General features: G+C 40.6%; 1 protein-coding gene across 4 annotated transcripts in view; it reads right to left on the reverse strand.

The window, feature by feature from the left end:
• The window catches only part of ELMO1 (engulfment and cell motility 1), a 303,458-nt gene that overhangs the window by 242,734 nt on the left and 43,032 nt on the right, over nucleotides 1–17,692 (reverse strand). For 3 of the 4 annotated variants that reach the window (XM_077178465.1, XM_077178469.1, XM_054637468.2), the window contains exon 3: nucleotides 11,172–11,321. In XM_077178465.1, the coding sequence (XP_077034580.1) occupies nucleotides 11,172–11,249 (78 nt within the window). In that variant the 5' untranslated portion in view covers nucleotides 11,250–11,321. Of the gene's footprint in view, nucleotides 1–11,171; nucleotides 11,322–11,671; nucleotides 11,772–17,692 lie in introns of those variants that run through there. The other variant, XM_077178472.1, reaches the window with a different exon arrangement.

Below are 17,692 nucleotides of genomic sequence, written 5' to 3' on the forward strand. Positions count from 1 at the left end.
ATCAATTCCTCAGTCTGGATTACTGTGTCACTTGTGTACAGCTACTTTGACCAGCTGTCCTCCTCTCTAAGGGTTTTTTCAGCTTCTGCAATCCTGTAACAGCAATCCCAACTTCCAACTGCTTTCTTTCCTCTACCTTTTAAGATACAACAACCACCAAAAAAAAAAGAAAAAAAAATTTGTGGAGGGACAGAGAGAGAAGCACAATTTTGTCTGGAGCTAGATAAGTTCAGTTTGCCTTTCAGTGCTCATGGGCCAGCCTGTAGGCAAACTGGTGCCAAGCAGAGTGCACAGCTCTGCATGCTGCATCCCCTTCATCCCTCAGGATGCTGCTGCTGTAGGTCCTGTTCTGATATTTCCATATTTTGACAAATTTTTATCTGGGTTATTAATTCCCTTTACAAAGTAAACAGAAACCAGCTAGCAGATTCAATATCATGGAGGACAAAAAGAGTACTGCTTTTCCTTCTCATTATTTCCCATAGGATCCATAGTTTCCCATTAGAAAGTGACAAAAAAACAATTTAACAACCTAAAATAGGAATAATATAAATACTCCGAAGGCTGGATTAAATTACTTTTAAAATCATTATTTTGATAGTTTTAAGTTCTCTATACCATTAACTTTTATGTCCTTTGTCAATTCCATTCACCTCTGCATTTGTTATGTGTCTCCTTTGCATTGTTATATGACAAAATCTGAAACTAAAAACTTGGACAAAAAAACCCCAAAAAACCCCTGCAACGAATCAATTAGAACCTGTAAAGTACTGCTAAAAGAAAAAGCAAATGGATCCTCAATAATAAAATTATTTATACAGCCAGTCTCTCATGGTACAGCTTGTTTCTCCTGTGGCACTACTGCTACAGAACTGATGTGACTAAGCACAGCCCAGAAACACAGAAAGAAACAACAAGATGAAAAAAAAAAGTGGAACTCTTTTGGGACACCGAGTTTGCAATTAGCAATTTGATAACACTTTACAAATTGATAAATGTTAAATAAATACCACCACAGCAATAAGTAATAATAAGTACTAGCAATAAGCTGCCACTCCTAATAATCCCTTGGGCTGCACTCCCCCTACATGTAAGTCTCCAGAAAAAATTCCTTCCCCTTCCCTAGCTGGGAGATAAATTGCCACCAGCACATTGTTCACAAGAGGGGTGTCCCTGCAAGCAGGCAAGGGCTGCCATGACTCCCTGTGTGCCCTCTCCCAGGCGGAGGCTGGCTGGCAGGAGGCTGCTGCAGGGACACTCTGGCACGCAGCACACAGAGCTGGCAGCAGCAGCCCTGCCACCCTGCCTGCACAGCCAGGCCCCCTTGCCAGCAGAACCCTGGGAGTGACAGGCAGGTGGGTGAGTGCCCAGTTCCCACTGCACTTCCCAGCTGGCTTACAGCCACCCCCAGAATCCTGCTGCAGCCTGCGAGACACAGAAATGTGTTTGGGTACCAGTGTCAGGACATGACTGTCTACTGCATGGATAGGACCACAGCACTACTAGGAAACAAAGAAAAGGGAGCTATTATATTTTTTTTTTCATTTTTTAACCATGGAAAATGAGATAAAAGTCTATTTCCATTCTCTGCAGAGTAATTCCACTTGGCAGGCCATTCCAAGTCCCTTTTTTTTTTTGTCCCTGACTCTAAATATCTGCCAAATGTCAAAGAGCATAGATTTGAAGTTTTTGTTACCTTAATCTTAATAAAATTCTGTTTATGGAAATTTACTTAGCTTTGCTACATTTACAGTTCCAAAAAGTCAAATTTACCTTATTAGTCAATGTACTTCAAAGAATTTCTTACAATCCGTCCAATATTATTTTGAAGTTTTTCCTTCATAGAAATGAGTATTTTGTGCTAGTACCTTTTTTTTTTTTGTCTCTATGTCTCCTCCTAGACTTGTAAAAATGAAGTGAGCTTTTACACATGCTGAGATGCTCATTTAAAGCTCTAAGAAGATCAGGCTGTTGCTTTAATGTACAAAATAACAGAGATCAAAGTAAACTTTGTGCTCCCTACAGGAGATAACACCTTCAGCTAACTTATCACAGTATCTGCACTGAACACATTGGTTAGAATAAAAGTATTTTCCTAGGGAAGGTATTAAATTGACAGCTGAAGTTAGGTGACACTGGAGCATTTCAGCCTCATGACTTACAGATCTGCACACAAGGGGAGAATCCTGACAGTGACACAGAGCACAGGCAGCACTACAGCGAGTGTGAATTTACACACCTGGTAAAGCTCTACCTGCATTGACTGATTAGCACAGATGTCCAAGATTCAGGCATGGCCCTAATGACATCCACCATGCAGGTCACCAGTTCTGAGCTCATCTGTACATATCTCAGTTGTGTCTCTGGGTTCTGTGTGCTAGAATGCACACAGACCCTGAGTCTTCTTGAGTACCCGCCCTTGCTACTTGTGCAGTACTTGGTAGCACTTCCAAGGCAACTTGCAGAGCACAGACTGAGATTTCCCACTCCAATTTCCTCAACAGTTTCCTCTTTTCATGCCTACCCCTATGGAGAACTCACAGGGAACCAGTCACCAGGAAGAACTAAGCACAGGCATGCAAGACTGTGAATCGGGTTAGTCCAGACCACTGTTTTGTTCCAGAGAAATCACGGCATGAGCAAAAGCAAGCAAAGAATGTCCAATATATCAATGCTGACCAAGCTCTAGGTCCTGTTCAAACCACCAGTAGTACTCCAATTTGGGTTCAAAACACTTCCAAATCAAACAGCATGTGTGTGTGAACTGTAAAGAGGACAGAAGCCTAAATCCAGGTAGAAACCTGTGTTACATGTGCAGTTCTGATATAGTTTGTGCAAAGGAAATTGTAGACAGGTTTCTTTTAGGCCAAGTCTGAATATCTTTCCTTTCCACATGACTGATAGAGATTTATTGCTTTTTCTTTTTGCTTAGGTTGGTTTGTTAGGTTCTGCTTTTTGGGGTTTTTTCTGGGACAATGATTGGGATATCCCTCTCCCTCTCTGACACCTTTTAACTGCAGAAGTAACAAGAAAACCCTTAACTCTGTTATCTTTAAGCCTATCACAGAAAAAAATAGCAGATGCAGCACATCTGTTAGCGTGAAACAGCATTAAGGAAAAAAATTCAGTTGCTGACCTGTGCACCTGTCAAAAAACAGAACTTCTAGTCAGTAAATAAAACATTCTGTCTTATAATTAATGCTATTATGACACTAATAAATCTTTCAGTGCTAAAGTAATTTTTATGGCTATTTAAAAGCAGAAAAACACCTCTTTCACAATCAGCGGAGGCTTTACCTGTTACTGTCATGCACCAGGGTCCGCAGTGGACTGGTGGCAAACACCAGATGCAAGGACTCCTGGATCCATGACTTGCTAATATAACACTGGTTTCCTGTGGTGTAAGAGACAAGGTCTTTTGAAAGGGGGAGATGCTGGAGTGCTTTGGACTTCAGCCTTCTCAACCTGCTCTGAACCACTCTGGGAATCAACACCATTCCATACAATGGAATACTGGTGAGACCAGACTTGTTTACTTATTATGAAAGGGCATCTGTAAAAGATGAAAGGGAGGATTTCTCTAACCCAGGGGAGCACCCCAGAGAGTGAATTTCTAAAGAATAAGGACACCACAGTGCTACAGTAAGAGAGACCATAAAACCCAGCCAAGGCCAGGCCAACACCACACAGTTGTGCTGTGCAGCAACACAGCCCAGGGCTGGAAACATTCACACCTCAGAGCCAACAGGCAAAACCCTCAGCAAATGCAGCTGCTGCTGATGGGGGAGAGCTTTTATCAGCTCAGTTCACAGCTCTTAAAGTGGCAGTTTGAACATGTCAGTGGCAACACTTTGGTATAAATATAGCACTAGGAGCTCCACAGAGCGCACAAGACTTAGGGAAACCCAGGTATTTGTGTCCTCTCTCCCTTCACTCTCAGCTGCAGCTTCGTCAGTTACTCCCTTCCCTCTCCCAAAGAGATCCTCACTCCTAAGTCTGCATTTCACCTGATCTAAGCATTGACCCACAGATCATGCGTTTAGGATGTTACAGTGGCTGTACAACAAGGGAAGCAGCAAAATATAATGTTGTTAACAAAAAAACCTCGATCAAAAAGAGAAAACCATAAACAGAATTTTGCAGATACTTCCTACTCCATCTCTAGTGTCCCTAACAAGCCATAACACTCCCTGTTTTCTCAAGTGTAAGTAGGAAATCTAAAAACTCTCAATCAAGTGTACTGAAAAGTTAAAAAACACCTAGGGACCCATAATAGTGAATTTCACCATGTTTGCATGCAGCATTCTTGCTACATACATTTAAAATACAGCCAAAACACACTTTTAAATACAAAGCAGAGCTTTAAGATGTGGCTCCTTCACACAACCTATTAGGAGAGCATGCCTTTCAAGACAAAGTGAAGAAACCTCAAACCCCCAGCTCATGACTGACAAATTTCTGGCCTACAAGGGCAGAAGTTTCTCCATGAAAGCAAAAAAAAATTTATACTGTGGGATTTTTGGTATTACTCTCTTTTGTATTACAAAATGTAATGTCTGTATGTCTATAACTAGAACATAATTGAGTCATAAAGTGTGCCTGGATATTCCAGCTGGCCAGAATGTGAATTAATTCATCAGTCCATAACTTCAGAAATCTCATTGTTATACATTTCCCTTTAATAAGAGCAGAATTAACTTAAGAGATGGGACTCCTGCTGATACTTAAAAAATTTTATGGATGCAACAACCTTAAAGTCATGTTTAGCCTTCATCTTGAAAATGCCATCACCTGCAGGCAGCAAAATTCAGGCTCCAACAGGGAGGTTCTGGCAAGAATTATTGAGCTAGTAAAAATCAGACATGAAAAAAAGTCAAACCAAATCCACCAAAGAAAAAACCCAACAAACCCACAAAAATCAAGGGGAGAATAAAAAATAGTGCTTTATCTCTTTGTTAAAATATTATTCTCTGAACATCCTTTCTGCTGGAGATCAGGAACACCAGGATATAAGTTCTGTAGAGACCTCAAGTGTCTTCTGGCTCTACTGGCTCTACTTGCACTTCTATTTAATAAAAAAAACCAGCCGACCAACCTGTCTACTGCATTGAACATATGGTTCTTCACCTAGAAAATAGCACCAAGTAGAAAGCATAAATAGCATCCACTAGACTGCAGTTCACAAAACATTTCTATTTATTCTCCCCCGCCCTTTCTTTTACAATGCCTAAACCTTCTGCACAGCTATTATCTCTTCCATTTACTAGGCCTTGCTGCTGCCTCTGTATTAAACAGAAGCAGGAAGACAGAGTTTTTATGTATTTTTCAGTGATGAAGTCCCAGCCACAAACACCACAGGACATAAGTTTGCAGCTTTGAAAGAATCCAGCCAACCAGTGGGAATGTGGCTTTGGACAAGCCAGACTAATAAAATGTAACATGTGACAATAACATTGCCTGTTTTATCCCTGCTGGCTGGCTGCCACCACATCAGAGAACTGAGGCTCTAATGATGACTACTCCAATGCTGCAGTTCTGTAAGAAAAAGAATCATATTTTTCAAACTCCATTGTAGCTAACAATTGGTTCATTATCTTAACGAAGTATTGTCTATGTATACAAGTGTGTCAGTGCATTGAATTATATCCAGTGCACTAAAAAAATTTGCATTATTTTTTCCAAGGTTATTCTTGCTGCTGAACAGCTTTTAAAATAAATAAAAGTAAAAAATTGAGATCTTTCATTAGTCCAACAAAGGAAATGGGGAAAAAATCACATAAAAATAACAGATAGTATTTCTTTACCAGCTCTATTAATAATATTTTCACTATGCTTATATGCCAGTCAACACCTGTTTTATGAACAGCTTCGTATTCAATTTTGTGAAGCTGAAATATGACAGGTACAACAAGAAACAATAAAACTCCAAAAGCATCTCTTTGGCACCTAAACACTGATTTTAAGCAAGCCCTACCTTTAACAAACTGGCTTAAGACAACAAAATGTTTTTCAATTCTTTTTGAAAAGGTAGCCACCTTTTGGTTCATCCATCTTTGGGCAAGTCTTCCATCAGCAGCAGCTGACGTCCTCCTTCAGAATGGGTGAGATACAGCTGCAGTGGCCAGCCCTGAGCACTGGCTCCTTCTCCTATCTGACAGAAAGGAGCTGCTGCTCCTTTCCTGCTGCAAATCCAGGCAGGGAATGTTTTTATAAGTCAGTATTTTGGGGTTTTTTTTTTGGTTTTTTTTTTCCTCTCCTCATGATCTGCTTTGTAGCCCTCTATCTTCAAGAAACTGCAATCTTGTCAGCTGTTAAAGGCACTGACATTTCCCTTTACTATAAACTCAGGATGTGCAATAACATTGGAAATCCTAGCAATATTCATACTGAAAATCTTCACTAGTTCCAGCTACTGCAGTACCATTATATTTTCTGGGTAAGAGTTCATATAAATTTGCAGGTTTGTGGGAAGGAGGAAAGAGCCTCTCTTTTCCTTCATTCCCTTAGGAACTAAATGCCTCAAGTCAGAGTCTGGAGCCAGAATGAAGCACAGAGAGTGACACTTCACAGTACAGTGAGACATCAATATCCCTTTCTTGATCACTGCTTGAACAATGCTGGTGCTCACTAATATTGCATACATTTAGACTCGTGATGCCAGGATTGTCTCGGTATGCTGCTATTACTAGTGACAGTACTTGCAGAAACTATATCTATTCTTAGTCTACACACATGGCAGAAGCGATGTGCAACTATCTTTTCTCTAATTAAGCGTTTCACAATCCCTTTTGAACTTCATTTTTCCCCACAGTTTGAGAAACACTGCACTGAATCAATTAACAATCCCCAAGGGTCCATATTTAGGTCTGAAACTAGATTTAGGTTTGAAAGCTTCTTTTAAAAAAAACCAAAATCTTACTGGTGACCTTTTAATATGCAGTGAAGTACAATGACTTCTATGAAGAAGACAAAAAACCAACCACAATTAAAATGACACTGGCAGAAGAGAAGAGCCAACTTGAAAGAGACTCTTAAAAGATAAACTTGCTGAGTAAATCTAAACTTTAGAGAGAACATAAATGTAAAGTAGCCCATGGCTCTATCCATGGCTGCATTTCTATTAACATGAAATTGTCATATGAAAATGCTCCTGTAAATTTTGCTCACCATATGAGATTTGTTCTTTGAAAAGAAAACACTGCTCTCCTCCTCCCTCCCCCCCCCCATCCATTTCTTTTTGCTAATGTAAAGATTCACATCTGCTAATTTAATCCATATTTAATGATCTCATAGGTAAAAGCAAGCCTGGAGGAAGAGACTGTAAGGCCAAGTATAATTATAAACTATTCCTTTCTATAGGAAAGCCTTGTTTACCTCCACGGCTGAGGAAGTTCATCCCCAAGCTTAAAGAAATCTGGTTTTAGTACAACTTGTGTTAAGACACACAAGTGGATTTGAATGGGATAAGCCAAAATAGATGTTGTTCCCAAATCTCCATCTTCTGTCTCTCCTGGAAGCTGCTTCTCCTGCAGCAGGAACAGTGTGACTGTAAATCCACAAAGTATCCAGGTAACCTAAAATGAGCATTGGCTTACCTAAAATAATTTGTGCTGTAAAAAACCCCCAACAGCAAAGAATTATACATAATGGGCACAAATTAAAGCATGCAGGCTTTCACTGAACACAAGAAATAACACCCTCTTATGAAATAGCTATTTCTGGGACAATCAAAGAGAAGACAGGATAGACTAGCCAGCATCCTGGTTCACCTGTCCAGACCCTGTGCAGTCCTATTATTAACATCTTCTAGAATAATCAGCCAGAAGATTGAAGAAAAAGATAACAGACAGTCAGCAACTACCATTCATTTCTTCCCCAGACTGCATTGCTAAAAAGCCCACAAAAAGATCCCAATGCAAATTCAGACACCAGCTCATTTCCATTCCTCCCCTTACAAGACTAAAGCATGAAAGATCAACGCTATACACAGTTCTGAAACCACAATCAAATCTTCATATTAAAAATTAATTTTGGGCAGCGTTTTAATATTGGCAGTACAGATTTATGGAGGAGGGAAGAGTCTGGATGCTATTTTTCTAAGTTATGATTGAGGAAAATGATGGAACTGGGGGGGAAACGCAAATAAACCCCAAGTATTCTGGAAGAGAGTAAACGAATTCAGTCAAGTCCATCTCTAAAGAAGAACATGATTTAAAATCAGTTCTAATCCATACAGGCATCAGCCACCTGTGAGGTTTACTGCAACTTAATTAGTTCCCACCTGGTAAGAGAGAGAGGGCAGTAAATAAGAGACAGTTTTGCCCCTCCTTGTTTAAAGCAACTTTCCAAGAAAAAAGCACTTGTGAAACCCTGATATCAAATAGTACATGTCAATGAATGAGCAGAAATTTTTCTTTACATTCATTGGAAGCAGGCACAGAGGCTAATTCCAAAAGGCACTTAATTATATATCAATTTTTCTGGCACAGAATCTCTCTAACTGAGTGAGACTAATTTTGCATGATTAAATTTTAAACCACCATTGGTGAACCCAGGTTAACAAACCTATAGAAATGCAGTGGGAAGCCTCAACTTGAAAAGGCTCTGTGCCTCCTGAAGTCCAAGTTGTCAGAAGTCATGCAGGGGAGCGTAAAGTTTAATAACATTTGGTGGAAAAAATACTCATGAGCTCTTTTAAGGCCAATGCCTGCCAGTACACCACCATCAATGGTTCTGGTTTCACAGTGGCATTTCTTCACTTTGAAAATATTTTACTCTCTCCATTGCTAAGCAAAACATGTATACACGCAGCAAATAAATTAGGATAATGTGCAACTGAATATAAATAAGTGCTTCTAAGTATATGCAATGAGCAACCTTAAAAAACCTCCCAGGTTTTCCTTTGATTTCTTATATGGTATTTGTACTTCAGTTTTTGGAAAAGCCTCCATACCCTGAAAGATAAAACACTTGTGTCACACTACAGTGATGGGGGTCTGTTGGGGTTTTTTTTAAGTCATTTTATAGTGCTGTTCATTTAAATTCTGGTTTTCTTGATGGTAAGAAAGAGAGAGAAGAAACCATTATGGGAAAGATTTTGGATTTTCTGAATATATGTCAAATGGTGACTGAATGAGCAGATGCCACCTGGGACACAGGCACTGGCTGCAGTGTCTGGTCAGTGGGTAAGTCATTTCTCTTTTCTGTCTTCCTCCCCTTTATCATCTCCGACAGCTAGCCATCTGAGAGATGAATCATCTCCTCCACTACAGCTCTTCCACTGAATAGCTGCTCTGAAGGAAACAGATTGAGGAAAAGTTAGCACTAAGTGAATCAAAGGCAGAGCTGTGTGTTCTGAAGTATGTATCACCCTAGATATTTTCAAGGTTCATTCCCACATTGCTCCCAACCTTGGAAAGGTAAATACGCCTGTTTGTGTGCATGGGGAGAAGGAAGGGATGTTTCTTTCCCATCTTTCCATGTCAGAAAGGGGAGGAATGAGACCCTCAAACTTCATTCCCTCATTTCCATTTCTCTCTGCGTTGGGAGCAGGCTGCTGGTAAAATCTTCTCCATTTTGGCCTTACTTTCCCTCTCCTTCCTCCTCCTACCCATAAAGTGGCTTGAGGAAGCTTGCAGATAACTTGGCAGGCTGTGTTTGAGGAGTTTTACCCAGTGTAGTTCAGCATTGATCTTTCTTGTCTCTTTCAAATCTTACATCATAAATTTAAAAACAAGGTACTAGGAAAGTAAGCTAATATTACAGGTAAGGTATGAGGGCTTTTGAGAGTTACTTTAAGCTTTTTGTAAATAAAACCAAATAATTTTCATATTATTCTGCTGCTATTTGAAAGGAAACTTCATGATAGTTTTTCAGTTTTGTCCTCACTGTACTTGGTTCATCATGACTAACATGCATCTTTCCCTGAACACAGTGTGCAGTGTCTACCATTTGTTATATAAGAAGAAAAAGTCAAACATTCTTCATTCCAGAAGGCAGAAGATTTCTATGCTTACTGAAAAATTTCAGCAAATGAAAATGGAAAAGCGTGGCAGGTCAAAATTATCAACCTACAAAGTTTGGTTTCACTTGGGAACTCCCTTTTCCTCTAAGGGCGCTTCCAGAATGCTTAAAAATCATACTGCTGTGATTCCAGCCACCCTCTAGTATCATGTTTCTTCAAATTTCACACAGGAATTTCCCAAGCATGTGCCACAAAAGGGTTAACTACAAGTGAAACTCATTGCACTGCATGAAGAAATTACTAACCCATTTCAGTAATACATTTTCAGTGTGAATTCAAATGCTCTTCTCTCCGATAGACCTTTATAATGTACTGAGTCCCCAGACACCCCAGGGTCTAAAGCACATTATAAAATGCTTTTCTTCACTCTGAATACTATTTACAGAAATAATAATAATTCTAACCAGGTAACATGCAGCAGGATTTCAAAATGTTAAGAGTAAGCTGTTAAATATTAAAGAGGTTCCTTTTAATATTAATACATGGGCCACAAAAACAATCTCAGAGAAGTCCAGAATATAAAACACGGCCCTTGTATAACTTGTTTTTGTTTGTTTCCCCCCACCACAATTCCCTAAAAAGAGTTTTTAATTCATAATTTTGAATTGTTAACTTCTGTACACTGCCTCCAATCTGTCTCCGGGGCCATTGCTTTAGAACTAACGAGACAAACAGAACAACCCCTGAGATTCCTGAACAGAACAACAAAGGTGCTCCTGCTCACAGTGCACCACTACTTAAGCTCCAAAATCTGCACTTGCTGCAGCCATCCAGTACGATTCTACTCCAAATGCAAAGCACTGACTAGAAATTTGAAGACTTTCCACCCAGAGGTAAAACACTACCACAATTTGACAGTTGAAGAAACTAAGGCACAAAAGTGTTAAGTGGGTCACACAAGCAGTAAATGCCTTATTCAAGCAGCTGTTCAGAAAGAAAAAGCAAATGAAGAAATCAGCTAAACACACCAAAAACCTTAAGCAGTAAAAGAGGAAGAGGGTTACACCCCTTATAAAAAACACCTTTTACCCCACATACATTCATAAAAAAATGCACATGCACTGAAATAAATATAAATGCAGAGGAAAACATGCAGAGAACTTATTCATGAAGAGGGCCAGCTGAGCACAGGTACACAGGCACTTACTTGATCTATTTCCATTAACTTGGGGAAGGCACCTGGCCATTCAATCGCCACCTTCACTATATCAGCAGGAGGGGGCATTGCGACGCTGCTGTTCCTCGGAGCCACCACAACTGGACACTAAACACTGCAGAGAGCCTCTCTCATTCACACCTGCAGGGAGAGAAAAAAAAATAGAAAGAAGAATATTACAGCAGTTCAGGCAGAACTCCAGCACTGCCGCTTCAGTCTCCTACATTTCCCCTGGCTGGGCAGGTGGATGGAAATGTATGTGTGTGTGTATGTGCAGGGGCAGGAGAATGGCACACATTACAGGAGCAAGCACAGGACACAACGCCACGACACGCTGCACAGCTCGACAGCCTGTTAGAAAGATGGCTGAAGCACTGAAATGTACGGTGAATAATAGGCACGCATTAGATTTAAATAGAAAAACTATTTTTAAATATTATTAAATATGCTGGTGGGGGAAAAAGCGACAAACTAAAGAAAGCTTCTGTTACAGTGTCACTCCTGGAGTCCCAGGGAACGTGACCAGTTCAGTTAATGCTGGCGCTTCAGGAGAAGAGATTGCCCAGGAAGTTATGGCCAGGAAACACGGTTTCTTTTAACTATAGCAATGATCTTCTGGGTGTTCACAAATAGATCACTGCACTATAGCAACCAGTATGTCAGGAAGAAGGCAGAACACACAGCAGTTTCCAGATATACACACACACACGCACACACACACACCCTCACCTCACGGATCCAGAGATACCCACATATAAATACTTCTCCATGGTACATTCAGACACGTGAATACACAAGGATGTAGTATACATTCACCATGACATAATCAGCTACATAACACATCAGAATTCTGCAAGAATATGAATATCAACAGGATCTTGTGTCAAATAGTGTGAACTGTGAATTTCAGGGAAAGAGGAAAGGAGAAGAACCAAACCCTCAGGTTTTGCTGAATTGAAGTTCTGTCTCTTCTGACTCATCAAACTTTATAACCTTCCAACAACAAATGTTTATCAAGAGCGTGTAGTGCCTCTCTGGGCTTGCAAACAAAGCTTCTGCACGCCTCTCTCAGCTCGGTGGTGGCAGGACACCCTCTTTAGTAGCAAAGCTTTGCAGTTCCCAGACACAGCAGCCTGTGCACCCTTCTGCAGATGGGGAGGTTCCTGCTGGCTTTGCCAAGCCCTCCACAACAACCCTGGTGTTTCCTGCATGCTCTGCTGAGACCCAGCAAAGCGCCATCATGTACCACAGAACAAGAGACGATGTAGAAACTCCCAGCGGTGCAGTCCCACTTCTTCTTACAGAAAAAGAGAAGGAAGTGGTGAAAGCATGGAGACGTGTTTGCACATACATCCTCTCAAAGAGTTAAGGCAAGACAGGAGCTGGCCGAGCATACCAGACATCCAAAGACACAAACAGGTAAAGGTTAAAACAGGCTTTGACCAACTTCAGTTGCTGCTTCAACTAAGCTGGGCTAATGACCTTTCTTCAACTGCAGCAGAAGCTGGAGCTCAAGTTGGTCTGAACAAAATTGTGAAATCATCCCTTTATTGGGAAACGTTGTACCTTAGTCTCAGACTACTTTTATAAGTGGGAGCTCATCCAGGCTTGTGGATGTCTCCGTTTTTCCTTCTTTCTGGTGTGCCTCTGGTCTGCTCTGAAAAGGCTCAGCCCTCTGACTCTGCAAGCCCTGCTACATTCTACATAAGGCTCTCAACACATAATATAAAAGCAATTTATGAACTTTAACACTCCAGCAATTTATTTGCAACAATGGCAGTTCTGACGCCGACAGGATCGCACATCACCACAAAGCAAAGCACAAGGCAGTAAATGAGACAATGGACGGTCTATAAATAAAACTGGATTGCAGGAAGTGCCTTGAAAGACTAAACAATGTGATTAAGAAACACTGTGATATTGTCTACATTTGGTAGATGTTACAGGAACAGGGAATAAACACAATTAAAGCATGCAGCTGACTTGCTGGTCATTGAGAAAATCAGACATTTACTTTAGGCTGTCTTCTACCCTGCAGAGCCTTAGCCGATGCCAAGTTCCCACAATTTCTCCCCAAAATATCAAAAGCCCATCATTTGCATCTCCATCCAGTGGTCCCCTTGCTGTGCAGTGCACTGGCTCAATCAATCAGCAAAAAAAAAAAAAAAACCCAAAAAATGAAAAAGTATTTTTGGTCATCTGCTTTTTACCATGTTTGAGTCAAACAGCTACTCAGAGGTGATACAACACAGGAGAGGGGAGGAGAAGCGAGGTTTCTTGGCAGCAAGGAGCTGTTAATCCACCTCGACAGTCAATCGAAACTGAGACCTTGGCACCTTCTGCTCCCACACTCACAGTGACGGTGTTTCCCACCTCCTCAGCAGCGCAGTCCTTGGTACTCTCAGCCTGCCGGTGTTGTGGTATTAAGCTGTCTGCAGTGCTTAAGTGGGGCTGACTCACCCAGTGCCTGACCGACAGGCTACTCCCTGCACCCCCTGCCTTGGCACCCCATCCCTGGCAAGAGGGATGCTGGAAGCCTCAGCCAGAGCCTGAATTTGCTGGCCACAACACAAAAAGAGCATCAGCTCCTGCCGGACAAACTTGACTGAGGATAGGTTCAGCTGAGTAAGCCATGGTTTTCAACAGTTTTATTTTCCCCCATCATGTTTCCTCTACACTTTTAATGAAGAAAATCATCTGTAGACCACATATCTAAAGAGATAGAAGGGAGACCCATAAAAACTATAGCATCTACCTATTGCACAGGCAAACACATTTTCTTTTGACTGAGAAGAAGTAACTTGTGGCCCAGTACCTTCCCTCCAAAGCTCACAATAAATGCTGGAGAAAAAACACTGATTCATGACCATTGGCTGTAAGCAGAAAAGTAAAACAACATTACACAGCAATAAATTTGCAGAAAACTTCCATTTTCCCATGCACATGAGGGCATTAACCCCAATTCTGCTGTGGCAAGTTGTGGGCTATCTTGACTCATATAGGAAGAAAGGTTTAAGAAAGCAGAGTCAAAGAAAGCTGATGGTAAGTTAATCAAATTCAGCTATGGAAAATAAGCACTTACATTCCAAAGCAAGGTGCAAGAGAAGTCTGCCACAGCATTCAGCAGACAATTTCATTGTGACTAGTTTTAATGTAGGCTAGCAGATCTCCTACATAATTATAATTATTACTATACATATGCTTATACAGTCATAAAACACAAAGCAAAGTGACAGATCTTTAACTAATACAAATGGATGTAGTCCCACTTCTCCCACCAGAAGACCAACTCAAAGATAACAATGTGGTCTGAATGCTGAAAAGCATATAAAGTCATCACTTTGTTTCTGTTTCTCAGTGGCCATCCTAGTCAATGTGCTGACTTCTTCTTTCCTAATTTATATTCTTATGAATCCAGTGCAACATACAAAAGATAATTTAGTTTCATTCTACCTATGTGACAATGTCAGAAACAAATATTCTTTTGGGGGTTTTTTTTAAAGACCAAAATTGATGTTCTTGTCATCCCAAAAGAAAATGCTACAACCTACAGTGCTGACAGTTCAAAATTACCTACTATTTATCCACATGGTACACAGTGTGATAGACACTGCCCAGCAAAATAAGGAAGGCACAAATCCTGGTTTGAAATGGTTCTGATTTAGTAAGCAATTTTCATTATGTGCATGAAGAACTAGAACTGTTTTCAGCTACTTTTTGTTATGCCAGCAGCAGTCAAACAGTGAAAAGGATAGGGGTGTCACTGAAGGGTCTAGTTATGGAGTTTTCTCAAGTACAATTCCTTTTTCTCTCCCAGTGGGATCTGAGAAGCATTGACATGTAAGAGCAACTTTCCAACTAATTTTAACAACCTTTATTTTCAAGGCAGAATCTGAAGGCAAGCAGGACGCATGTGCAGGCATGAGTGTATGAAGGGAAGGAGGGAGTCAGAAGAAAAGGAAGGCAAATTCCCATTGTTTTCCCTAATGCATGCAAGGAGATATAACCTGGAGAATGTTTAAGCAACTTACATGCTCCACAGCACACTATTTTATACTTTGAGGGGAGAAAAAACCACTACCAAAGCATGTCTACCACTTGAACATACTTTCTTCCATCAGCATGATTTTGCATAACTATGACAGATCATCCCATTAAAGTGTCAATTTTGCAATTTATTATTATTACCACATGCAGTACATTTATGCATTTCAACCATACTATGAAGGAATTCCTGTGGTCTACTAAGTCAGAGTTATAAAACATCCAAGTTGGAAATCAAAGTATGTTAAATTTAATGTAAAAATGCATCAGCACAGATATGCAAGCTCTTGATTTACCTGCCTGGCTCTGAAGGATGCATTCAGCACAAATGTCAGTAAAATATATATTGAATTTTCCCCTTCTACCTATGCACTGCATGTGGAAAACAGGATTTTATTTGTGTATGAAATTAGTTCCTAGTGGAATTTTTTTTTCCAAACTTGTTATGCAATTTCATTGGCACTTTCCATACAGAGACCTCAAAGTAATTTAAATAACTTAAAGTTATCAGAGCACATCTCTCAAGAAATAAATTCTATTCTTCCTCCACAGACAGAAGAAAAATGCAAGGCTAATAGGAGCTGTATGACTTGCAGCTCTACTTGCAAAGGTAAACAGCAGCCTAGCACAGCTAAATTGTTCTTTTACAGAAGAGAGGTAATACTCAAAGAGCAGGTCAGCTCATTTCACAAGCAGCTCGAGTAAGAAAATTAATGATTAGAAAGTGACTGAAGGAATGCCACATGCATTGATAATTTTATAAATTACGTGTTTCTCCAGCCTGGACAAAAGGCACCACACGCAGCACCTGGAGCTGGCACAGATCCTGCCACTCCTTGACACAGGCAGGTTTTTGCGTGGCATTTCTTGAAGGTGATGGGAAAGCAGGGCAGTGAGGGCAGCAGGGCCAAGCAGGATGTGGTGGGTGCTGGCAGGGAGCTGAGCCCTGGCCAGGCCCACAGCAGGAGAGGCACAGCTCCCTCTGCTCGGCACCTTATGTAAGGAACCACTTCTTGTCAAAGCTCATCAGCTTCCTCTGCTTCGCTCCTGCCGCCCCAGCAAACAGAAACTAAGTGGCAAGTTCAGCTGGAAGGTCCCTCGGGGACCAAGTCTGATTAACGATTTTAGAAAGATAATCCAACACTGGATTAATATCCCCCAAGAGAGTTATTTTTGGAGTTAAACTGCATGACTGAACAGCTGAGTCTAAGGAGCTGTAAACATGCTCTACCACCTCTACAAGAAATGAAAACAGGGCAGAGAAGCCAGGGGCTGGATGTACACTTTGTGTACATAAAAAGGCTTTCATGTTGCCTTTTTCCTTCTTAGGCATTCAGTGCTATTCACCCCTGAACCAGACAGGAGTCAAAGGCCCAGCAGATCCATGTCTATAAAATCTGTGGATGTTTTGACACAAATGGAAGATAAAGCTGTACAGAAGCTATGAGCTATACTCTAGTAAGGGATGGGAAAAGGGCAGCAGTTTCCAAAAGCAGGCAACCTGGGTGGGGGTGCTACCCCTCTGCAGCAGCCACCAACACTGCAGGAACGCCTGATCCCCCTCAAATGGCATCCATGGTTCAGAGCAGTCCATCAGCTGGCAAACAGGAACATTTCTTTGATGCTGAACCTTAGGTCTGCTGATTTGTAAAGCATCATTAGACCAGGAGTGAAATATTTAATATTATGTTAAAATGAACGTTGGATCCTTCAGGTTTAAATACACCACCATTCCTCTCCAAAATATGTGGAGACCTAGAATTTGAGGAGATTTTAGGATTATGGGTGTCAAATGTACAGAAAGGGACAGTTCCTGCCACTGGTAAAGCTGCCCAGGAAAGACAACTAATAGTTGTGAGGTTGTCACCTATCTCATTCCCAGCATACCCATAACCTTTCTTCACAATCTCATTCCAAGTATTTTCTCTGTCCACAGTCATCTTGTTCCTCTTTCTGGGAAGCATTTTATATGGTTGAGGTTTCACTATGTTTGACAGGCCAGACCAGTTTCAAAGAACACTCTTCAAAACTAGAGAGCAAAAAAAGCTTTAAAGAGTGCTTCAAATGAAAAGGCGGAAGAAAACAAAATAGAATGGGTATACTCAGAATATAATCAAGAAAGCTGTCTGGTCTTGCTTTTAAAGCACTTTGCTTTAAATATCGGAAAAATTTAGGTACTTTAACCTGAACTCCCCCACTTCTTGGAAGATCATTCTCCTTTTACTAAGGAACTCCTAATTACATGTGTGTAATTCATAAGAGGACAAAAAACTTAGTTTTGATTACTCAAGTTTCTATTTCAAGCTTTGTGGCAATTTCATTAATTCACACATAACATTTAGTCAGATAAAGATATTTGTTCACTAAAGACATTAATATCTGAGCTCTTCAAACTAGAGACCAGGAAAGTATCAAACTCAAGTACTCAAAAGACCAATAAATATATAAATTTAATTCCAATAAATAAA

Source organism: Agelaius phoeniceus, chromosome 1, assembly GCF_051311805.1.
Source record: "Agelaius phoeniceus isolate bAgePho1 chromosome 1, bAgePho1.hap1, whole genome shotgun sequence".
Lineage (NCBI taxonomy): Eukaryota > Metazoa > Chordata > Aves > Passeriformes > Icteridae > Agelaius > Agelaius phoeniceus.